The following is a 24,936-nucleotide window of genomic DNA, read 5'->3' as shown; positions in this document are numbered from 1 at the left end:
AAGCTACTGGACAATAAAATCCCTCTCCTTTTAGAGCTGGGATAGAACCAAAGCAGGGAAGCTTACTATCTGGATCTGAACATCATGAGTCAAATGTATGTCTCATTTCTTTTGTCTTTCATAAACCAGTCTGGCTGCTAATGTTTGTATCCAAGCAGAGCAGCAGGTATCTGGAGAGGTTTTATTTCTCTGTTTGCTTACTCTCTCTCTTCCCTCTTTTGTGATGTTTCTTAGAGAGAGTGTCTCTGTTCTGTTAAGGCCAGAGTATCTTTTGGACTGCCACCACTGGTGTCCTACTTTCTATGAATTGTGTTGATGATAAGAGGTCAGGCCAATCAGGACATCCTGGTGCTTATGAAATACAAATTGAGTCTAGGTAATTTTGTAAATGTTGCTGTTTTCAATAAACAGATGGAATTGTACGTAAATAAACAGCTGCAAGTTTTGCACATTGTTTTTCTGACTAATAAGGAGCTACTAACAGTTCATTAAGCTTCGACCTGTGCTTCTGTTAGCATAGAGGAAGATAGCTGATGAAGTCAGTTAATACCTCTGTGAGGGAGATCAAACAGACTACCGTTAATTTAATGATCTTTTTTTTCAGATGTCAAATTGTATATATTTCCTACTTGACAGAGTACAATTGCATACTAATTAATTTGGTGCTTTGGCATGTGATCTTCTCAATATTTATATATGTTAACAAAGATATTTACTTCACTACCTGGACATGAATATATCATCAGTGTACAGTAAGATTAGCAGTGCTTATTCTGTGTTGCATATACGTGGTCCTAGTTAGAAAACTTGTCTGATGGAGTTGCAGGCTTTGTTGCTTTCAAGCTCTGCAAGGTGATCTTGTTCCATTGGGTTTTATAGCAGAAGTGTTTAAAGTAAGACACAGCAAAAGAATAACTTAAAAATATACACCGTGCATGACATCAATTTCACAATTGCTTTGCCTTTCGACTGTTGAAGATTTTGTAATGTCTCAGCATAGTCTCAGTACATTACCTGATACTGTGATAGAATCCACAGTGCATATCCTACTAACAACTGTAACCATGAGCACTGAAATTTATGAAGAAATATATTTCTATTGCTCAGAATAAGCCAGGATTTCACTTTGTTGTATTTTTTGGTGTTTAGCAACCTGATACTTACTGTCAGAGTAGATGTAGAACTCCTATTAATGGGTAATACTGAAGCGGTTTATTTTTTCCTTTACTCTAGGAGCAGTTACCAGACTTATATAGCCATTTCTCAGACCTCAATTTGGAAGCTCATATGTATGCATCCCAGTGGTTCCTCACTCTTTTTACTGCCAAGTTTCCACTCTGCATGGTCTTCCACATCATTGACTTACTACTTTGTGAGGTAAAAACCCCTTGAATCAGAAAACCCTTCCTCCACTCCAATAATGTTTCTTCTTTTGTTTTGTTTTGTTGGAGTCACTTGCTGTTTAATCTCAAAATGTGTGTAACTACATTATGTAGAAACCATCATTATATTGAAGAGAAGATGTTCAGCAAAACACTGGTTTGGTTTTAAAATTAGAATTGTGGATTGCCTCATTCTTTGGTAAGCAATCTAACTGAGAATATCTGATGCACACATCTGTTCTTCATTTTAAATTGTTAAATAATTTATTCAAAGATAGGAATTCTAATTTCTTGAAGATACCTAGTAGTAAAAGCCTAGCAGGCTTTTAGGGAAAGCTCTCCTAATGGTCTGGTTGAAAGTGCCGAAGACAGTAAGGATATTGCATGTCGTGTTGATGACCTGACAGATATTTAACAAATAATGAGAAGTGCCAAACAACACAATTAAATGAAGCTCTTTCTTTTCATTTTTACTCTAATAAGGAATACTTTACTCTGGGTATAAAATGGTATGTTTCTGTACTGTAGATAAATCTGCAGTTTCCCTAAAAAACCCAGGCAGAACGGATAGTCTGGAATGTTTATTTTGTTAAAACATTGGTACTTCCTTTTGTCACTGGGAAGTCAGGGCATCTGTGGAATTAAACCTGGTTTTGAACCTGCCACTGATTTCCTCTCTGATTTAAATGAGTCACAAATGTAAAAAAGATAAATAAAATTGAAATTGAAATGCAAAGTGAAATATTTTACTTGTGAATTTTCAGACTTGTTGCACATGCCTTGATAGCATTCATTATTAAACAGATATTGTCCATGACTCATAACTCGGTATTTTTTCCTTAAGAGTATAATTTTTTCTGCATGTTGGTGTTCACTTATCAAAAAGAAGTAGGTTAATACTGCCAGATATCCAAGTGAGTACAAAAGGTAATAATGGTGAAGTCATTTCACATTTCCATATAAGTATATGAGCTTTATTTCTTTCATGGTGTCTTGATTCCTTTAAGTAAGCAAATAGAAAAAGCACAAAGGTTGCAATTTTATTCTGCTCTCTGTTCCTCTTCTGTGGTCATGCAGTAGATGAACACAATCCCTTGTTGACTTTTGAACTGTTAGTGAGTTAATTTTCAGAATGAGCTTCTGATGTAGATTTGATCATTGTCAGTACAGCTTATTACTTCGTTCTGATCTTGATGTAGTGCTGCACTCAGAAATAACCATTTTAAGAGATCATTTGTCAAGAAGTACATTTCATGGTGGTGATTATTGTGATAGCAGCACAGTTACATCCTGTCTGATGTTCCTGTGGTTTTAATTATATTAAGCTTGATGATAAAATATGCTGAAGAAGTCTTTTATTCATGGTTAACATAAGTTTAACATTCAGAATGAAAAAAACCCCATATCTTAAAACATTTGCATTCATCTCACATCTGTCAGTGTTTATCTCAACACTGTCTGAAAGAATTACTCTGGGAAAAAATGTGAAAGAATCCAAGGAGAAAGCAAGAGAGTGCAACACTTGAGACTGCTAGAGAAAGGGAAGCTTGTTAGCATTTGTGGAGGGCAATCACATAAAGCTAAAGAAGCCTCTTTTACAACAGCTAAAAATAAACCAGAAATGGTAAGGAAACTTATTTCAAGTGCAAAGATACATACAGACATCTTGAGAAACAGTGGGGCAGTGTGTGGGCAACATACTGAGGCAACAGCATAGACTATCAGAAAACTGCTCCTAAGATTCATGAGTCAACCGGTCTAAAGTAAAAGGCACTTCTGAGAACTTGTGGGAGGAGCAGAGATTTAAAACAATATTAAAATAAAAGTCTAGTTGGCCATCATAGAAGTAAAGTAAAATCTGAAGACATATGGCCATAGACAGAATAAGAAACTGTTCTTTAATGAAGGGCTGAAATCATTTTGTGAAGCTGTCTGTCCAGTCAGCCTCCAGAAGGAGGAATGGAGCAGTCAGAAAGTAAGTTTTGGCTGCATTAAATTGTTCTTTATCTCTGAAGAAACAGCATGCCCATAATTCCAGCAACTGGAAGGAAAAAAAACCAGTTGCAGCTGCTAACAGTGGAACATACTCTTCTGCAAAAAATAAAAATCCTCAAAAAATGAAGAAGCCTTTGAAGCGAACTGTGTAGTGTTTTTACAAACAAGCTTCTGGCTTTCTCATTAATTTGTTAGAGATATAGAAGAAATTTAAATAGCCTTCGACTTCCTTTCTTACTGTGCTTTCTCCAAATCTCTGTCTGTCATTGACAAAATGTTTACATCCTGTGCAACTCTTTTATGAAATAAAAATATTTGAGGAAGAAAACCAGTTCAAGCCATTGCTGAATGGTGCTGCTGATATTCCATGGGACTGTCTCTGGTCCCCATGAAAACGTCTCAATTATGGATGAAAAAGATGCATCAGTCAAGAGGATTTGTATGAGATTGGGGTTTTTTTTAGGTTTTATCTCTGACTGGATAGATATTCTTAAACTCTCAATCTAGAAAGGAAAAATACCTGTTGGAAATCCTGTAGGTTTGCAGCTAACCAGGGAGGCATATTTCCTTGCCTTGCATTCATGGTGGAACCGTGGCACGAGCTGGGGAGTCGAGCTCCTGGACAAGACCATATCCTATGGAAAAGCAGCTGAAATTGTGATGGGAATTCAGCTTTATGGAGATTTTTTTTAAACCCCATCAAAGTGAGTGCCATTACAGTTGAGGTCTTTTTTTCATTCTTACATTAAATATGACTTGATGGAAAAAACTGTTTCATTTAAATTCATGTGAACGGGGGACTTGCCATGTGATCGAGTTCTTTTATCCTGTTGTTTTCTTAGGACTTTTTTTTAAAAGTAAAGTTGTCTCCCAGCTGTTGAGGATATGATTCAACCCCCAAATTGCCTAAATTTCCAGTGACATTAGAATATTGCCTCAATAACTCTGGGACAGAACCTGTCACCCATCCTCATCTAGAAATGAAATATTTTGGAATGTTTTTTCTACGACAGTAACTTGAAGATTTTGAGTTTGCAGGCAAGGTACCTTGATACATGTTAGAAAGCTTAATCATTTGACTGCCTGTAATAAACACATAAACCCTTCTTAATCTGGTTGAAAGCTTTTATGTTTTTAAGAGCAAACTGCATGTTTTTGAGCCTGGCTATGTAGATATATTTTAACACGCCAGCATCAGCTGAAGATCTTCCTACAACATTCCGTTCAGCTGCCTGTTTCAACCTTCACTTGTCTCTGCCCCTTTTGCTATTCTTGTTTGCGTTGAAGGGCAACTTTGATGAAATTCAGAGTTGTATTTGGACTTGTCAGTCTTATCTATCAAATATGACATTGTATTATTATTGAACACTTTGTGAACCGTCTCTGTTTTGCTGTTTCTTTTTTGTTCCGTTTTAAATGATTTCTTTAAAGTCATGCTCAGAGATAGCAACTCACCTAAAGCATGTGTTGCTTCCATAGACCTGTCCCCAGTGCAACAACTGCACCTGGGTTATGCTATTGGATATCAAAGAGCTGATGTTTAGCTTCATTTTATATTTTAAAATGTTCAATTTAAAATTAAAATATGGGGTTTAAAAGCAACAAATCAGTGACCTTAATTAGACATTTGGAAGAGGAAAAAAAACCCCAAACAGACGAGTTGGCAGGCAATTTAGAAGCATTTTAAAAATGTTCTTCTTTTTTTCTGCTTAAAAAAGAAAATGCTTTAGCTGGTTATGATATATACCATACTGCCAAAACTAAAGGAGGGTCACACCTCAAGCTGTCATTCCATTATTAACCTAGAATTTTGAAACTCCGATGGAGACCTCCATTTTAAATCAATCAGGGTATTTTAATGTGCAGTTTTGGGGCATATGAAGTACTTAAGGATTATGCTTCTCTTTGTTTATGGACTATACAAAAAACCTTTCTACATGCTGCCTTTTCTGGGCTGGTACAGATATTTATTTTAGTGTCATGTTAGATGCTAAACACTTGTTAGGCACTTATGTGATCTTGCTAGAAAAATTAATAGTTTGACTACTGTGCTACTGTTCCATAATCAAGACTGAACAGAAAGGGATGCAACTGATTATCTGTTTTGAATGTGAAATAATGTAGTCCTTTCCAACACAGATAACAAAGAAGTGAAACTGCCTTTCACAGGACCACACAGCAGCACAGTGGAAGGAGTGGGAGTTGAGAGCTAGATATCGTCATTCCTTGGCATTTATATATCAACTGTTGCTTTCAGAACTTTGTATAAAATAGCTTTTATAATCAATTTTGAGAAATGATCTGTGATAATGAAGACTGAGGAATGTTTTTACAAATCTTCTAAAATGTGAATGCGTAATGCTGTTAGCCTGGAGAAGACTGAAAGGGGACCTTCTCAATGCTTATAGATACCTAAGGGGTGAATGTTGAGAGGATGGGGCCAGTCTTTGTTCTGTGGTGCCCAGTGACAGGACAAGGGGTAACAGGCACAAGCTGCAACACGGGAAGTTCCACTAGAACATAAGGAGAAACATCTTTGGTGTTGAGGTGAGGGAGCCCTGGCACAGGCTGCCCAGGGAGGGTGTGGTGGCTTCTTCTCTAGAGGTTTTCAAACCCACCTGGATATGTTCCTGTGCCCCTTGATTGAGGGGAACCTGCTTTGGTAGTGGGTTGGAATAGATGATCTCTAGAGGTCCCGTCCAACCTCTGCTTTTTTCTGATTCTGTGAATGCGCATCTATTGATAGGAAAAAGGTGGTACCATGTTGTGCAGGTGTGATTCCTGGGAGCACTGCTTCATATCTAAATAATGAAAATCTTAGAAGAATCTGTATTTCTATCTTATACATGTGCCTTGCTGAAGAATGGATGTTCCAGGAAACACTGCGCCGTATGGTATCACTCAGATGATAAGACCAGTCGTCTCTGTGTGTTAGTACTAGCTGAGTAGTAGATACCATAATAGCCTGCTATTTTTTATCTGTCACTGTCAGGTACCTCTGTGATTCCTTCAACAGAGTTGAGAAAGAACAGATTAACATTTTCATTTATTAAACTTCCTCAGGAATTGAGTCAGGAACAAACTCACTTCCCCTGTAAATCTGCACTCAGGTGAAATGTGGATTAAATAAAACATTATGCACTGTTGTTTATCTTCTGTAGATCTATAGGGGCAGAAGAATTGAACTTTTTGGAATTATTTGTTGTTGACACGTTATCTACATTTGTTAACCCTTCCAGTTACGAATATTTTAATAAGTCTTGTGAAACTGCAGACTGGGCTTGATAGACATAAAGTCTCCTTTAGTAACAGCATATTAAAAGCTAGGCTTAAATTCTAAATAAGTTTAGATCTGTGCTGAAATTGCCTAGATTATTTCACTACTATTTAGAAAAGTAAAGTCAATTCCCTACTTGTGAGTAGGGAAAGGCTGGGGGAGGCTGTGTCTTTATTTTCCTTCTTATGGATACAGGTGGTGAGACATTGACATTTAGACTGTCTCTTCGCTCCTGTCCATTGCTCTTCACATGATGCCTGCTAGAGAGCTAGGTCTCTTTTCTGCAGTCTTTATCAGCCACTGCTATTTCATGTAAAAGGACTGGAGAGAGTTTTTTTCTGAGACTGCTATAATGGGCTTTTAATTAATGGAAGAAGAGAGAGAATACGTTGTCTCTCAAACTCCAAGCAGAAGACTAGAATTTGAACATTCATGTCCAGCGATAACGTTTGTTTGTTTGTTTGCAACATTCAAGCCTTTGTTGACATGTCAGCCATCATAATCTTTTTATGTTGCAAAAACTCAAGGTCTGTAATGGAGTTAGCTCAGGTTTTTTTGTCTTGGATGTTTAGCTTTATGTAATTAGATGAATTATTTAAATCTATGCTAAAAGTAATTTCAGTGTAATTCATGTACTACAGCTGTATTCCACTATGGGGTTTTCTCACTACTAGAGCAGAAATTAAAGTAGAAAGAAAATAAAAGGATGTAGTATTTGATTATGTGTTTGATGCATGAGGGACTTAAAAAATTTTTATATGTGTTTAAAATGTTCAGATGACAGTGATTTTAAATTCTCTTCAAAGTGAAGGTCTTAAGACGTATTAGATATTTGGGTATAAAAATTCGATCAACAGCGGAAATATTCGAGGTATGTAATACCGTGTTTTGTATTGTCACAGAGACAGGGGAAGACAAAACATTTTATTCACTTCTAAAGCTACACAGAACATACAGTGATTCAAGCTTGGACTGAGGAGAAGAGTATTTTAATAGAGTACATCTAATTGGTTCTTGAAGAGCCACAGGGTTTAGCATAACCCTTTACTCTATGTTGTCCAGCTGTTCCTGTGAACATCCATAATTTATGTATCTTCCATTCATAGCTGCAGCTTGTTTATCCCCAGAATAACAAGGCTGGTGATAAATGCTCAGCATTAGCAAAGGAAGAACAGTCTCACAACAGTCTGCAATTCAAGATAACTTATGTGAACAGAAGGTACCTTTTCAGTGATGTTGATAAATGTTGTGGTCCTAAAATGTTGAGACTGTTTCTGTTTCAGATGTTCTAAAATGCAGGTGGAAAGTTACCAAAAGTCGGAGACCTAATGGAATGACCTAGTTTGTGCCATAGAGGGAACCGACATCTAATGCCACTTCACAATATGTCTCTGAATTACTTTCCCCATTGCTAATGAAATATTTTAGCCACTTACTAGTTGATGTTCACTTGGTTGGTTTTTCTAGGAATACAGTACATTTCCATAAGTGCTTACTTCACACCAGTGCCATCTGCTGTATTTGAATAGCAGCATATTCTAAGCAGTCTTGGCAATCCTTAGAAACGTTTCAGAGATAACTGAAGGAAAGTATCACAAATGTGACAGTGTTATTCCATGAACAAAGCCAGGGAGCTAAGCTAATTTGGGGACTGTTTTTAAAGAGGAGGGTAGCGCAGTCTGCTTGTGCCAAAAAACTTCCCTTTACTTCAGGCTGTACTGAATTTTCTAAGTACATGAAATCAAAACATGAGCTTTGCATTCAAATAGTTGTTGGAAAGGGAAAATGAATGTCAAGGTGTACAGAGGCAAGGACCAGGACTGGGTTGTGTCAGAGAAAGGAAGAAGATGAATGAAGGCTGGGAAGGAGATCAGATAGAGTGCAGGAAAGCAGGACATGGATGTAATGTGGGCATGCATTTGTCTTTGTATTGTGTGACCACATGTAGAGGGGGAAGGAGACACAGCTCTCCTTAAAGAGATGTTGTGAACTCCTCATCTTGTCTTGTCTCAAGAAGATTAATGTCTTGAAGATTCCTGCTCCTCTGAGAATGTCTAACAGCCTTCCCTGTTTCTATATGAGAAGTAGAGACCTGCCTTACCTACGGAGATATGAGGACTCTGTTGATTCCTTGTTACATACATGTGATAAGGCCCTTGATGCCTAGTGTAGATTCAGGCCCCTTTCTTTGTCCTCATATTAATCAGGATCAGAAAGAGGGAAAGTCTAAAAACACTCTAAACCCCAGAAAACCAGCAAAGTACTGTTAATGCGTACCTTCGTCAAGCAAATGGACAAAGCGTGTTGTCAGCCCATAACTAGATGCCTGGGAATTAGCAACATGCCACTGTAGAAATAACCAGTGTCAGGGACCAATATGATACATGGAAATGACTTAAAATTCCATGCCTGTAATTTCTGTTCTTTGAAAACAGTCACAGAAGCTGAAGAGAAAAAAGTGCTTATTTCATAGCAATCTTTACCTTCAGCCATAGCAACATCTAAGCAGCAAATTGTGTGAAAATCACCCAAAAGATGTAAATATTTAGCACTTCTAGATCCCATTCATTTCTGTTAAAAGCAAGCAAGCAAGCAACCATTCATGCAAAATCACACTAATGCAGGTTCCTGGTTGCCTGATAGTATTTATCATGTACCTTTTCATGCTGCAAAATACAGAAAAGTGGCACAATAAATGCTGAATCCTATGGTGCCCTTTTAACCATCTCCTTGGTTCCTGCTTATCTAATAATTCAGTCAAGTGTTTTTTAATTGTGTTTATTTATTATTCACAGCATCATAGTATCAGGATGAAGATTTCTTTTCTTCTGTCTCATGTTACAGTGTTCCCTGTTGGGAGTTACTGTGGTAAGCAACGTATATGTTGACACTGGGGGAAACCCAGCGTGAGAGGTTGACTGCACCTCATACATTAGCAGTAAGATCTCTATGCAGTTTGGTTTTTTCTTTGTTTTTCTCTCTAGTGTAACTGTTTAGTAAAAAAGCTGCATCTGTTGCTTTCATCAAAACTTGCTGGTTTATACTGTGCCTTACTTGAATGAGAGTTAACCTTTCTTTCCCTCAGTTGTCATTGAGCTAGAATAAATGTACAGGCAAGATGTACAGGCAATACAAACTGTATCAGAGGAAAAACTGTTAATGTGCATATTCCTGCAGAGCATGCTCCAAGTCTGTGTTACAGAGAGAAATTTGAGCTTCAGACCATATATTTATGTTGTCAGCAAAATAAACACGTTTGTAACATTCCTAAAATGTATTGTGCATTCTCAACATATTAGAGTTGCCAAACAAATGTTTTTCTGGAAGCAATCCAAAACATAAATAGAATTTTAATTTGCCTTTAAGAGTTTGTAACCCCAATTACCCTCTGTAGCTCCTTTGAAAGAGTGTGCAACTGAACACGTAATTATGAAACATTTTGGAATTACAAAACAATGTCAAATTAATTTCATTTGAATAGCTAATCTCTTTGTTTTTGTTTTTTAAAAAAAAAAAGTAAAATTCAGTTATTAGAAAGCTGGCACAGGTTAACTGGTTCTCCTGGTGGCATGCCATCTCCCCACGGCTTGAGACTTCTCTGGCTTAAGGAGGTGCTCAGCTGACTTTCACATTTATCTTCTGTACCTCATGCTGAACTTAGGGGAGATTGTATCAGTGTCTTCACTGTTTCCTCCTCCATGTCATGCATATCCAGGAACAAGCCCATAAAACTGATAAAAAAAAAAAATCCCTATTTTTTTAAAGAGATCCACTTCCTATTGTTTGTGAAAATGACACAGAGGGTATTGCCATGTGACTAGAGGAAAGTCTGTCAGGTGGCCTGGGTTGGAGAAGGACAGATGCTAGTATTTAATACAGCCTACCTTCTCTCAAGGCACCTGTCATTGAAGAGAACCTTTAAAACAGGAAATAAATTCCAAAGTTGTTCCCTATGCAAATGTTGCCCAGTAACTGCCTGGTTAAATTGTTTGGCCTAACCCTTCTATCAGCTTCACACATGCCTGTTGACCTTTGCCTAGTAGCAAGTGTTAATTTGTTCCCCCCTTAACTTCCATTTCTCTGGTCTTGGGGTAGATTCAATGGGCACATGGACAGATGAGCCTCCTTCCTTTTAAAGGAAGCCACAAACATCCTTTCTGTCACAGAGATCTAATTGAATACAAACTGGATCCCACAAAATTGGATCTTTGCCATGGCTGTTTTTACTTGATTCCCAATTCTCTTTCCCTGTCAAAAGTTATCTGGTTTCAGAGTGCAGAGGGACCCAACGTGAGAACACCTCAAAGAAGGCTTCTGTCTTCAGCAGGAATCTTGGCCTCAGAGAGAGTTAAAGAGCTGTGAAAATCTCTTGCTAGAAGACAGTTAACATAAGATTTCTCCTTACTTTAAGCCAGTCTTCATTTCACCGCACGTGTATCATTTGCAGTTTAAATGCTTCATTTTTACAATCTCATGAGATACAGAATCATAGAATTGTTTCAGTTGGAAAAGACCTTCAAGATCACCAAGTCCAACCACTCACCTCACACTGCCAAGCCCATCACTAAACCATGTCCCTCAGCACCTCAGTTCCATGGCTTTTAAATATTTCTGGGGATAGGGACTCCACCACCTCCTGGGGCAGCCTGGGACAGCGTCTAACACCCCTCTCAGTGAAGGTCTTTTTTTTAATATCCAATCCAAACCTCCCCTGGTGCAACGAGGCCGTTTCCTCTTGACTTATTTCTTTTTACTTGGGAGAAGAGACCAATCCCCACTTTACTACAGCTTCCTTTCAGGTAATTGCAGAGGCTGATAAGGTCTCCTCCCAGTCTCCTTTTCTCCAGGTTAAAGGAGTTCCTTCAGCAACTCCTCAAAGGACTTGTGCTCTAGACCCTTCACCAGCTTCATTTCCCTTCTTTGGATATGCTCCAGGACCTCATGTTTTCTTGTAGTGTGGGATCCAAAACTTACAGTTTTACTGCCCATGATAATGTTACCTACAATCTCTGTAAAAAGTCACAATCTTTTGACATATAATTCAGATCAGCAGAATATTCTATGAAACTTAATCTCAATGTGTTAAATGGAGACCTACCAGATGGTCAGTGTTCATCCCAGCATTATCATCGTATTAGGTATGAAGTGTTCTTCTGCGAAACTGTGCTTTTTCTTCTTGAGGAAGTGCTATCATAGAATGGTAGGGGTTGGAAGGGACCTTTAGAGATCATCTAGCCCAACCCCCCTGCAGAAGCAGGGTCACCTAGATCAGGTCACATAGGAACATGTCCAGGTGGGTCTTGAAGACCTCCAAGGAAGGAGCCTCCACAACCCCTCTGGGCAGCCTGTGCCAGGGCTCCCTCACCTCAACAGTCAAATAGTTTTCTCTTATGTTTAAATGGAACTTTTTGTGTTCCAGCTTCATCCCATTACCCCTTGTCCTGTTGCTGGCTACTATAGAAAAAAGGGATGCCCCAACCTCCTGACACCCACCCTTTAGATATTTGTAAGTGTCAATAAGATCTCCCCTCAGTCTCCTCTTCTCCAGACGAAACAGCCCCAGTTCCCGCAGCCTTTCCTTGTATGAAAGATGTTCTATACCCCTGATCATCTTGGTGGCCCTGTGCTGGACTCTCTCCAGCACTTCCCTGTCCCTTTTGAGCTGAGGAGCCCAGAACTGGACACAGGACTCCAGATGAGGCCTCACCAGGGCAGAGTAGAGTGTGAGCAGAACCTCCCTTGACCTGCTGGCCACACAAAGCAGAGAATGGTCAGTGTGGCAGTCAGCAGGAGCTGTAAGGAGGCTGTACAATAGCACAAACTCTCAAATTTTAGCTCTCCTGACCCTTATCTTACCATCTTGACTGCAACATAGTCAAGAGCTGTCTGCTTTGAGATGGTCTTCTTACTACTGCAAAACTCCTGAGTTTAATGAGGTCTCTTAAAATACTCTAGGCCTCTACGCAAGCTTTAGAGGGTTCTTAAATAACTTGCTGTGCAGCTGCTTAACTGTGCAGATGAGCCAGGCTGCCACAGAAGCTGCTGGCCTTCTGTGAAAGGGTAGTTAATATTCACATGCTTCATTTCTGGGATCCTTGCCTGTGAGCTTAATGTCTGTGACCTGTGCAGTCTGCACACTCCTCCTTCATGTACTCACTAGCAGTAAAGCCTCTCAGATTGAAAAACAAAAGAATAGCCACATTAATTGACAAGCAATACGACATGATGATAGGCCTCTAACCATTCATATGCTCTTACAACAGTTCTTGTATACTAATGGTGAGTATTTTAAGTTTTGGCCATTGGATATTAAAAAGGAGAAGTGTTCAGGTAATTATGAACAACTTTCACATTTGTAATTGCTTTTAAGCATTGAGATCTGCAGGATGTTAAAGCATGATATTTATTTCCAAATGCCTAGTTAATCATATGACCTTTGCTTTTTAAAAGTAATTATCCAAAGCTTATTTAACATGGGCTCCCTTCTCTTTCCCCCTGTGGGTGATTTGCATGTACTTTCATGTTTCCATTACAAAGTCACTAGAGGGATACTGCTAGCAGTGATTTATATGTCTGGTGTGCACGGGTATTTTTGGTCCATCTTGCAGAATAGATAGAGAAGTTTAAGCTGAATGTTATAAATCAGTGTGCGGTAAATGAAGTAGGATTTTAAATAAGAGATTGTGGAAAAATGAGCTGAGCTTTCTTTTTCATAATCATTATCATTAAACTTGGCTTTGTCAGAATAGCCTTGCATGAGTTAGGAAAAAATGTCTAGATCAGTGATTACAAAATGTGTTGCCAAAATGGGTGGGTACAGCACCACATTTGAGATCTGAAGCATCTCCCTGTAAATCCAAACGTGAGTAGAAGCTTTATTGTGGGTTGCTGGATGCCATCTACAATTCACTCGGGTGTCAAGAGGTATATTCATCCATCAAGTCCAGCAGGTCCGAAGAGTTCAGTGTGAAACTGCAGCGATTTATGCCACAGGTCTAAAATACTGCCTTGGTTTGGGAGTTACCTCTGCCTTTGAGGAAAGGGTGCAGGTTTTTTTCTCTTGCCAGGAGTAGTGCAATGCTGCTCAGAACAGCTGTATACAAAGGTTTAAATCCTTTAGGTGTTATGATTTTACAGTGCCTTGTGCATTGAACAGCTTATCTCAAGTAACATGGGAGAGTCTTGTGAGCCACCCCTTGGCTGGGGGGGCTAGAAAAGAGCTAGGCAGGAGGAAATCTATTTCTTCTGCGTTTGCTATCCATGGAAAGAGTAGCATGTAAGAGGTGTACCAGGAGCGAGTTTGACCAGTTTGTATTCAGGAAATTGTTTCAGGCAGGTCAGAAAAGAAGATGTTTCGACAATGAATGAAGCTGGTTTGTTTTTCTTTTTGTGGGTTTTTTTTTTTGTTAGTATCAGAAAACACAAGGGACACTGAGCCCTCAGTAATCCAACAGTGGCATATAACAGTCCTGCTTGTAACACGACAAAATCCGATCAACCGGTTAGTTAAGAAGAAAACACAATGTTTGTGATGGCTTGTTAGTTGCACCTCTCATTTGTAGCTTGTATGTTCGTACCAAATCCAATCTTAGGAAATAAAAGTCCTTTATGTTTTGACTGTGTGGAATTGCTGTTCACTTCAGATGGATATTTGGAATAAAACTGAGAATACAGTGAACTTATTTTACTGCTGTTGGTGCTCTAGTATTATCAGTGTCAAGACTGAAATTCACAGCCTGACATTTTTTCCATTAAAAAGAAATATTAAAAGCAAAATAACTGTTGTTGTACTTCGAGTATTTGTTATCTGGTTTGGAAGGAGTTTCCTATAATGAAGCAAGGTTCAGTTCTGCTACAATTGTGACCTCTAGTGGAAAGAATCAGTTTGTTACCATAATGATTATGCATCGAATTGTTAATTCACAGTGTTGCAATATTCATTATATCTGAAGTTACAGCATTCCCAAGACCCATAATGGTAACATCTCTTCAAGGCACTATAGTATCCATGTAAAAACCCCACAATTTCTTCCTCAGAATGTCTCTGAAAATCAGTCTCTGCAGATTTTTATAAAAGCTAGTTTTTGTAGAAACATGGTCTTAAGGTTTTGGGAAGAGGCCTGAAAAAATGCTCAATTGTAGAAGCAGAAATTTATTTGAGGAGATTCCCTCACAAAAAGTCCTGTTGTTATCCCATAACAGTATGTATTGCAGTGACAGTATTACCAGTGTGCAGATCTGTTGAGACATTTTTAGACAGCAGCTCTGAAAGACATTATAAGAAAAGATTTATCATACCATTAAACAAGCAAGCAAAATATAATCTCTGAACACAAAGTACAGCAAATGAGAATTGCATATGGTATTTTTCCTATTTGGATGAACACAAAGCTACCTATAATCTTAAATAATCAAGATATGTAGGCTACAGCCAGAAGAGCCTCTTCCATTGGGAGAGGCAATGTGTGCACTGCTAGCAAGGCTGTCGTCTTGTATCCTCTAGCCTGGGCTGCCCCTGGATAGTTTTCCAAGCAGGACCCCAGGAGTAACGTCAGTTTGGCTGCTCCAAGGCAGCCTCATTCAGGGTATGTGTTCCCCTTCCCCCTGTGAAAATCTCAAGCTCTTGGTTATTGAACTAAAAAGGTCATGAACAAAACTGGAGGAATGATACTTATTTTCTGTATACAGCATAAGTAGAAATGCAGCCTTTTTTACCCCTCTGTCGTCAGTCAGGGGAGTGGGGTTTACTTTCTTTGCTCTTTTGAATAATTGGATATTGTCATTATATTTTTCACTGAATACATTTCTGTGTGCTTTTATTTCCAGCTTTTGCAAACCAGAAAGCAACTGTTTGATACAGATATCAGTTTGCTTACCTTTGAAATAGTTTTGACTTTTGGTGTATTTTGTACTTATGGTGTTGGTTTTAGTTTATTTTGAGGTTTTTCACAGATTGAGCATGAAAGATTGTACTCAATAATCACAGCTAAACTCAGTTACTTGGCAAAAATCCTATCAACTAGATTATTTATTACATTTTCTTGATGCCTTGCTCGTCACAATATTCTGTGCTGTTCATGAAAACCAGCACTGACAGGTACTGAAACGATTGAGGCATATCCTGTCACATCTGGAGCACCTGACAAATCGAACAGTGAAATTCCAAAAGCTCCAACGAGCTGTCATCTTCCCTAGCCAGGAGTTTGTAAATTGTGCCTTGGAGCTTTTGTGATGAACTTTGAAGTGTAGCAGGGAAAAGGGAAGCATTCTCTAGAGACCTGCAGCATCTAGTTATGACGCTACATAATGATAAGTAACAGGGAAGAGAGATTTGTGTGGTGGAACTGATTGAAGCCTTTTTCTTCTTATTTTCAGGGTATGAACATAATCTTCCATGTAGCCTTGGCTCTCTTAAAGGTAAGTCATTGATTAGAAGGCTTTAAAAAAATGATATTAAACTGTCTGGAATGTTTTCGTAGCTTAATGTATCATATCTAATGGACAATAATAGTGGGACTTCTGGAGAAGGGATTGGAGAAGAAATATCATTCCTTTGGGTAGAGGTAGAGGTGTCTTTGGAATTGTACTTAAGGTAGATCTGGTTGTACTAAACTTAATCATGTCAAAAAGTTCCTGGAACAAGGACTGCAGTATAAGGATTTAAATGTCTCATATAATTACTATTAAGAAAACAGTTCTGATTCATTTCACAGTGTATTTACTTTGTGGCTGGCTTCTTTCATGTAAATATTCAAGGAATATACAATTGAATATTATTTGGTACCAAATGTATTTGTAACATCAAGAGGGGAACAGAAGTCTTTTGTAACATGAGCAAGTTCCATCTTTGTCTTGGATGCAGAGTTTACCTAAACAAACACATGAACCTGGAAGTAAGGCATTGGCCTGTAATATAACTCAGACTGACCTTCACAAGGTCACTAGTTCAAATCTAGTCCACATACAGGCACGTGGTGTGGAAATGCCACCTTTGAATTCAAATTCTATTCCCATCAAATAATACTCAGAACAGCCTGTCACTCCTAACACCACCACCCCATAAGGTGGACACAGGCTAGTATCATTACACTGTTGCTAGTTCTCTGGGATCTTCTCCTTACCATTTACCTAGAAAGGGCAAACGGCTACTAGTTGAGTTATTCAAGGAAGAATAATTAGAGATTCAACTTCTCTGGCACAAAGTCCTACAGCAAAAGTGCCTCACATCAGGAAAATATATATATATATATATATATGGTGCTGTGAACAGAGCTGTGGGAAATTTCAAAACCTGTGTTTGCACTTGAAGTCAAGTAACTTTTGTGAAGTACTGCAATGTAAGTATGAGATAGTATGTGGCATGATGGTAAGGAAATGACCAAAATAACTTCTGTTTTACACCTACACACTTAATGTGTCAAATGGTGGTGTGACTTTCTACGTGAGTATATGTATTAAATGAAGTCGCCTATAAACAGAATATTTGTTTAATGTACGTTTCCAAGGAAGTGCTCCTACACAAATCTAAATCTGTAAAAAGCAGGGAGGGAAGTGTGTGCACTTTTCTTCCTGTTTCATGTTTTATTTGCAACTGTGGGGGCTTGTTAATTTTCTGTTTTTTAAGGCCAGTATGAATAAAGGGAAATCTAGTAGGTTATGGCATAATAGATAGTAGAGAAGTGAAAGGAAGCATCCAAGTGCCACCCAACAGGTATGCTGCTGTAGCAATGGGAACAGGTTCTAGAAAGAGGTAGAGATACAAGCTTGTAGATCTTAAAACTGAAGAAGAAAGAGGAGGAGGAGTTGCACTGAGCTGAAAATGACTGTCAGGGTTTCCAGGAAATGAGAACTTTGTTTGGTTTGGTTATGTAGGATGTGTTTGAGGCCATAGGTATACATCCAGCAGGCTGTTTTCCTTATATTTCCTGCTGCTGCTAGTGGGAGTGCTTTAACTGAAGTTAGCAGCAGAACAGCTGTTCAGCAAATGTGATAACATTGGACAGGACTAAAAACCTTAACTCACAGATATCACACTGCAAATAAGGATTTTTTGGGGGATGTTGAATAATTAGCCCATTTATTTTAACAGGAAGTGCTCAGTCTTTTCATTTGATACATAATCCACAGCCTGCTGCTGATACAACTGAACATTTCCCTTTGGCAGTTCCAGAAAATGGAAAATTCAAGAAAGTATTTTGTCAGTCTCACTAGAATTGTTTTCTGAGTTTAAGAGTTTTCACAATTGGTTTTAATTCTGCTTATAGCAGTTCTTCTTACATATATCCATGGTACGCTGTTTCTGCCTGTTCTGGCAGTAAGGGGCTCTAAATGGTCAGGAAGGTGTTATCTTGAGAAAGTATTCTGTATTGCAGCCAAAACCTGTAAAGTACAAAGAAAACATAGGTGAGTGGGGTAGGATTCTAAGTTAGAAACACATAAGAGCACAGTTCCACAGTGATACCAAGATGGGGCTGATGGTTATATACAGTTGAATTAGCATGTGATTTGCTTTATCTGGGCTTGCAGTTCTGTTAGGGAAGAAAATAATTTTGTACTTTGAGACGTGAAGTAATTTTTTTCCTATTCAAGTGTGTTCATAATCTCTCCTAATCATTAGGAACAAAGTGGTTTAGTATACTGGTCTTTTTAAATTACAGAAACTTGAATGTGTGTGTGCTGCAGAACAACCACTTTAAAAACTGTATGTTTCTATGGTCTTGCTTCACTTCCATTCCGAAGCCAATGAAAACAACTCTTAAGAATTTGTTCTTTTTAAAACAAAGTAATGGTTTTCTCATCTGCAATCTTTTGGATTATTTTTTATTTGGATGAGGGAATCCTTCATCAGTGAAATATCAGAGTCTTTATTGTGTAAATGGCATTTTCCTTACTTCTTTGTGAAGCATGTGCCTCACAGTCCCTCATTAAATACCACCAGAATAGAAGCCCTTCTCTTGAACTGCCATTTACTCACTGCAGTTTCTCACTGTTCCAACCAGCTGCTAATATTCAGAGTTAACGCTTGTTAGTTTCGAAATGTCAGGATTACTTCTGTGACCAATTACCCGAGCCATCTTGATGCGGTAGTCTTTGGAAAAAAACCATGTATTTAAGACATAAGGGGAATCCTTTCCTTTTCCTTCTCCCACGCTCTATGATTGTAGTAATGAAAAGCCAGTGAATTAAATCTCCTTAGCTATGGAAGCCATAGTTTGTAATAGGGCATTAATCTGATGTCTTATCAAAGGAAAATCATGGGGTCTGGGTTTTTATTTTTGCAGCATCCAAATGTTATGCTTTCTAAGGCCTGTCAGTGCCTTTGGTGCACTCCACAGTGTGCTCAGCCATCCCATCTCCAGCTGGTGGCACTGTCTTATAGTTTGACATTAATCATTTAGTTACATCACGCAGAGACTGCACCTGAAATACCTTGAATAAGCTGAGCTGATAGAAAATCAAATCCCTTGCCTTTCATTTTCTGAGCAGCAGAAAATATAGTGAAGCACTGGGGTGTGAAAAGAACCCTAGTGTTGAAAAGCAGTGCAGAAAACTGGTTTGGAACAACTCATCAAACAACAACAGTATTTTCATTGTAAAAATGCCAGTGAAAACCATTAATTGAGAATGACAGAGGAAAATGTACCATTGCAGTGCTAGCATATTTTCTGATCCCTTTGGTCATCAACTAGTTAGTTTCTTGTTGGAAATTGCAAATTAAACATCAAAATCTTCACTGATGAATAATAAGCTTTCTTTCATATTTTAATATTTTAGCAGTTATTTCCTTAATCTTCTTTTTGTGCTTTTTCTACTTTAACAAAAAAACAGGTAAATGTATTCTTTATTTTGGAATTAGCAAACTGAGACAAGTATTAAACTACAGATTGCGGGGAAATGAGGCTCTAGATAAAGTGCTGAAAAGGCAGGGAAGAGCACAGGCTAATGAGAAACACAGCAGTGAACCACAGGGTTTTAAAACAGTATCCTAACTTTCTTTTTGAGGGTTCATCTGCTCATGGAGTGGGATTTACTCCATGGTTTAGTGATGGGCTTGGCAGTGTTAGGTTAGTGGTTGGACTTGATCTTAAAGATGTTTTCCAACCAAAATGATTCAGAGATTCTGTTGTTCTGTAACAGCACTTAAGGTCAACACTTAGATTGTTGAGCTTTCATCTGTGTGACCATCAAAAACATGTCGCTTAAGGCAAGAGGGAAGCCAGAGTTTTGATCAGAAAGGTGTATAATGAAATGTATAGTGGTAGAAGATAGTGAGAAACAATGTGTTTGTTAGTGCTTGTGTTTCCCAGCCAGTGCATTATTATCTTGCAGAGAATCCCTTCAGTACACCTATTACCTTAAAAACAGTGCTTTTACCTATCGTCCTTCAACACAGGCAAATGCGAGCCGCATTCCTAATGGTGCTTCTGAGTTCTTACACTGCTTCTCACTACATGTCATCGAGTGATAACTGTATTCCATAAACCAGACAGTTGTATTTCTCGGTTATTTCTGTTGCTGCCTTTTGGTCTCAACACTTGTCATGTCAGTCTGTGCTCAAAAGCTTAGGAAGAAGCATGCCAGTTACAATGTCAGGGAGAGCAGATGATGCTGTTAATTCAAGCAGTTGATACAGATGCTCCCTAGATTGCAGAGAAAAAAAGATAAAAATGACCTTGGATCAGGAGGGTTGTTACCTTTATTTCACTCTGTATCAGGACTGAAAAGGACCTCCGGAGCCCAAAAAAATGCTCCTTTTCCAGTTTAAATGTATTACTGATCATTTTACACTCATCTGCTCTTGTCATCAGCATTATCCATTACCTTAAATAGTCCCACTCCAGCAGCACCAACACTAACATTTGTCACCTTCGAGTAGGTACTATTTATATACCTATTATACCTATACCTATTAATAGTACCTATTTATAGGTACCATTCATATTGTTTATTCAATAAACCAATATTAGTAATATTCTTAAACTCTAGAGCATCTTAGAAGTTCTCTTCCACATCTGAGTTTTTTATCAGTCTTTTAACATGTGAATGACTGGATCTTTAAGAGACATCTCTCCATTTTTTCTGTATTAATGTGAGGTTTTGTTTGTTGGTAGTTTGATTTCTTTTCTAAAAAAATCTACTTTACCTGATAACTAGGAAGGTTATATTATTCTCTTATGTTCATATGAAGTACTATTCATGACTAACCAGAGGGTTCCTCAAGTACCATAGATATGGATTTATGTAAGAGCACAAATTTTTAATCAAATTATGCTGCACTTCTGTATGCATTAACATCTTACTTGTTAATGAGCATACAGTGAATTGTCTTTTTTTACTTTCAAGACATTATCTTTCTTGGATAGGCATCAGACCTAACCTGTGTCATGGTTACACAACACCTGTCTCAGATTTTGTCCATCATTTATGTTCTGAATTACCACTTGCAACAACCCAGAACTTTAAAATCAGGTCTGAAATTTTGTTTTGTGATAAAGACGTAGCTCAAAAATTTGTTCTTATGAGAAGAAGACATACTCAAAGGTAGCCAGAGCAGTCATCCATTTTTGTGCACCTTAGATCCTGCGATTCACAGGTAAGTTATACCTGTTCCTGCAGGGAGCTGCGTGGCTTGCAGTGTAAACCTAAGTGACTGGTGTGACATGCCTTGAGATTGTGGCTCCCTTTATCACTTGCCACTATCTAGCCTGGGGCGTTAGTGTTTAAAAAGTAGTGTAGCCTTTTGAGAAAACAAAGAAAAGAAAAGCCAAAGGATTCAAGTCATAATGGCAAGTAATGAAATAAATGTTATCTGTCAGATGAATGCAAGCAGTGGAAGGGGAACAGTTAAGATGAGCAACCAAATTCCTCCCTATGTTACTAAAATAAGATACTGAAATTTTGTATAATCTTGGTGGCTAAACTTGTGAGGATGTCAATGACAACTGGACAGGTGCTTGTTATAGGTGAAACTTTCACATTGTCAATGTAGGTAATTAACCAATGAATTGTGGCAATTCTTTTGAAAGGTATCACATGAAAGCGCACTGAGTGCATCCAAGAGATAAAACGGCTATTTCATTCTCTCTCTGCATAAAAACACTCAAGACTTTGCAATGGCTTGAGGAACCTGAACTGATTTTTAATTTGGCACTGCTTTAAGCTAAAGTTTGGATGAAGTGGCATAAAAGGTTCTTTTCCAACATAAAGTGGTTTGGAGTTTGGTTGTTCCGGTTTAGTCCACTCTGTAAATGCATTAAATCTTCAAAAGGCACTTTTCAAGAAAAATCAGAAGTGTCCATAAATAAAATCTAAACAAACATAGGCACTCTTTATTCCATTTTTTTAATAGCTTTTTTATGTAACTGATCCCAGGATAAAAGCTGAAGCTTCTGGTAGAGATGAGCATCCTAAGTCTTTGGTGCTAGAGATCAGAATCAACTGTTCTGTTTTCAAGTTTTTCTCCATTTGGCAGAGGACAAGAGATTCAGTTTTTGAGAGGCTCTTGGATCATTGTTATAATATTTCTAGTTCCCAAAGTGATAATGTCCTTAAACTGTAGGTTTTACTGGGCTGAAGAATTCCACCCACTCCCTCCTACCGAAAAACTCAGTACTTGGTAACTTGGGGATTATCTCTTTAGAAAGAGAAATCCATACCTGAAAATGTCCAAAATCATTCAACTTCCAGACTACTGATTTTCCAGCCTTAATAGAAGCAATTTTCTATTTTTGAGTATCTCCATTTATCTTCATGCTAAAAATCTATCCTGTCCTGACGAGATACTTTCTTAGCACATTTGATCCTCTCCTCACACCTAAAATCAGTTAAATTTCCCTTAGGTGAATGTTCACTGTAAGTTTTGAAATTTGAAAGAGGAGACATGTTTTCTCTTTAAAGGAATAGAAGACTGAAAGCATTTCTTTTAGCAGCACTAAACCTTGATTTATAGATCAATGACACCTCCCTATTATATTGTCTGTTCATAATTTCTGGATGTTGGAAACTGAAGATGTTGTTTCCAGGACTACGTATGGTGCTATTTGATACTATTATTTTATTATTACTATTTAAATGTACTGTAAATGTCTTGTGTACCTAGCAGATCTCGTGATTCTATGGGAAATTTTTTTCTTAAGTATGTAATTAATGTAAATAAAAACCATAAAAAGTCATTCCACATCAGACTTGTAGGCTTGTGTACCTCAATATCTCATTACCAACAGTGGATACGTGGGAAAGACTGTAAAAACAGGGCAGTCATTTTGGGCTTTTGCTCTGGTAATTTGTGTCTTGGAGACTGAGAAATAAGTGGTGTCTAATATTTAATAATACTGTACAAATTGTTGTTTCATGGGTTTGTCTGGTGTCTTTTTGAAGATGAAAGATGAAACTCACATATGAGTTTCATGTGAGGCCCCTAGTTCCTGTCTTAGAAGGCATTTTGGACGATTGGTAGCTCTTCACTTTATCTACAGAACTCATGATTTTACAAGTCTACATATCTTTCATTGACTGTCTATTTTCCAGACATAGTAATCTTAGTCTTTTTTTTGTCTCTTCATGTGGAAACTCAGATGAGGTTTATTCTCTCTGTAAATACTATTATCTCCGTTTTTAGATGGGAGGACCCCAAGTAAGGAATAATATCAAAGATGAAAACGCATCATGGAGTTATACTGTAGAATAACAGCATTCTCTGTTTAGGTATCTATTCCTTTCCTATTAATTCCTACCATTTGATTTATTTTGTTGACCTCTGCTGTGCACTGAGCTGCTATTTTCCACAATGACTCCAAGATTCATTTCTGAGTAGCAATTGTCAGCTCATAGTCTATTATTTGTATTTAAAATTGATACTCTTCTCCATATGCATCAATTTATGTTTATCCACATTGACTTTCATTTACTATACTGTTGCCCAGTCATTCAATCTCTTAACAGTCCTTCTGCAATTCTTTACTGTAAGCCCCTGTCTGGAAAACTGAATAATTGAGTAGTGTTTGCAAATATTGTCACCTCATGATTCACCCTTTTTCCCAAGCCATTTAAGAATAGGCCAGACAGCACATAACCCAACACAGATCACTGATGGAACTTACTATGGAAATTAATTGTTTTCTCATGTTCTTTCTAATGATGGTAAAGATGTACACTTCACTAGATACAGATTACACCCTTGTAATTAGACCTGAAGATCAGAAAGAACTAAGTAATTTCTGATAAGGTAAGAGGTGACGTTCTTATTGTGGGCACGATGTAATTTTCAGTACTGTTCTGGTACAGAATTTGTCTTACCCTTTTATAGGAATAAACTTGAAAGAGAACTTTCTTTTTTGTTCCTCTAGTATTAGAGTGAATTTAGTTTTTCAAAGTCAGTAATTTTTACCACTAAAAATGTTAAAGGCAGTTTAGTCCCTTTTTATTTTGTAACAGTTGACACAGAAGAAAGAGATGTTCATCATAAATAGGCATTGATCAATCAGCAAGTGATATAGCAATTATGAAAGTGTTTAGTTTATCTCTGTACTGACCTTTCAGTACATTCTTGTAAAAATTTGTTATTCTTGTCAACACAAAGCATGGGATAGAAGACAAGACAAAGGGCTTCACCGGAAGACCTGGGGGAGAGGGAGGACACAGGAGGCTGGGCTTCTCACACAGGGAGAACGTGGGCAGGCAGAGAGGGAGAAAGAAATCTGTAGTGCTCACATAGGGTCAGAATTCTGAAATTATGCAGGGTGGTCAGGTTGCCAGTTTTTACAGCAAAATGTCATGCCTTGCTAAACATAGAAGTGGGAACACTGTTACCTGGGATCTAAACCAGTATGAACACCTAAAGCTAATGCCTTTGTGTTAAGGTTTTATGCATGCTTGGCAAAATACTAAAAATAGAAGCTACAGTAGTCATGATGATACATTTCTTTTTTTCCCCATGGAAAACAGTTTAAGAAGCACAAAGCTCCCACTTTGATTGTCATAAAACCATATAAGCATAGAATCATAGAATGGTAGGGTTGGAAGAGACGTTTAGAGATCATCTAATCCAATCCCCTGGCAGAAGCAGGGTCACCTAGATCAGGTTGCATAGAAACATGTCCAGGTGGGTCTTGAAGACCTCCAAGGAAGGAGCCTCCACACCCTCCCTGGGCAGCCTGTGCCAGGGCTCCCTCACCTCACAGTGAAACAGTTTTTTCTTATGTTTAAGTGGAACTTTTTGTGTTCCAGCTTCATCCCATTACCCCTTGTCCTGTTACTGTCTACTATAGAAAAAAGGGATGTCCA

The 24,936-nt window shown here is 38.0% G+C and overlaps 1 protein-coding gene across 8 annotated transcripts in view; it reads left to right on the top strand.

Annotated features, from left to right (window-relative positions):
* The window catches only part of RABGAP1L (RAB GTPase activating protein 1 like), a 257,389-nt gene that overhangs the window by 161,033 nt on the left and 71,420 nt on the right, over positions 1–24,936 (top strand). For all 8 annotated transcript variants that reach the window (XM_062004315.1, XM_062004314.1, XM_062004312.1 and 5 more), the window contains 2 exons: positions 1,234–1,377; positions 16,030–16,071. In XM_062004315.1, the coding sequence (XP_061860299.1) occupies positions 1,234–1,377; positions 16,030–16,071 (186 nt within the window). The remainder of the gene's footprint in view (positions 1–1,233; positions 1,378–16,029; positions 16,072–24,936) is intronic.

This window comes from Colius striatus, chromosome 10 (genome assembly GCF_028858725.1).
Source record: "Colius striatus isolate bColStr4 chromosome 10, bColStr4.1.hap1, whole genome shotgun sequence".
In the NCBI taxonomy this organism is placed as follows: Eukaryota; Metazoa; Chordata; class Aves; order Coliiformes; family Coliidae; genus Colius; species Colius striatus.
This window is presented reverse-complemented; position numbering and strand designations above follow the sequence as displayed.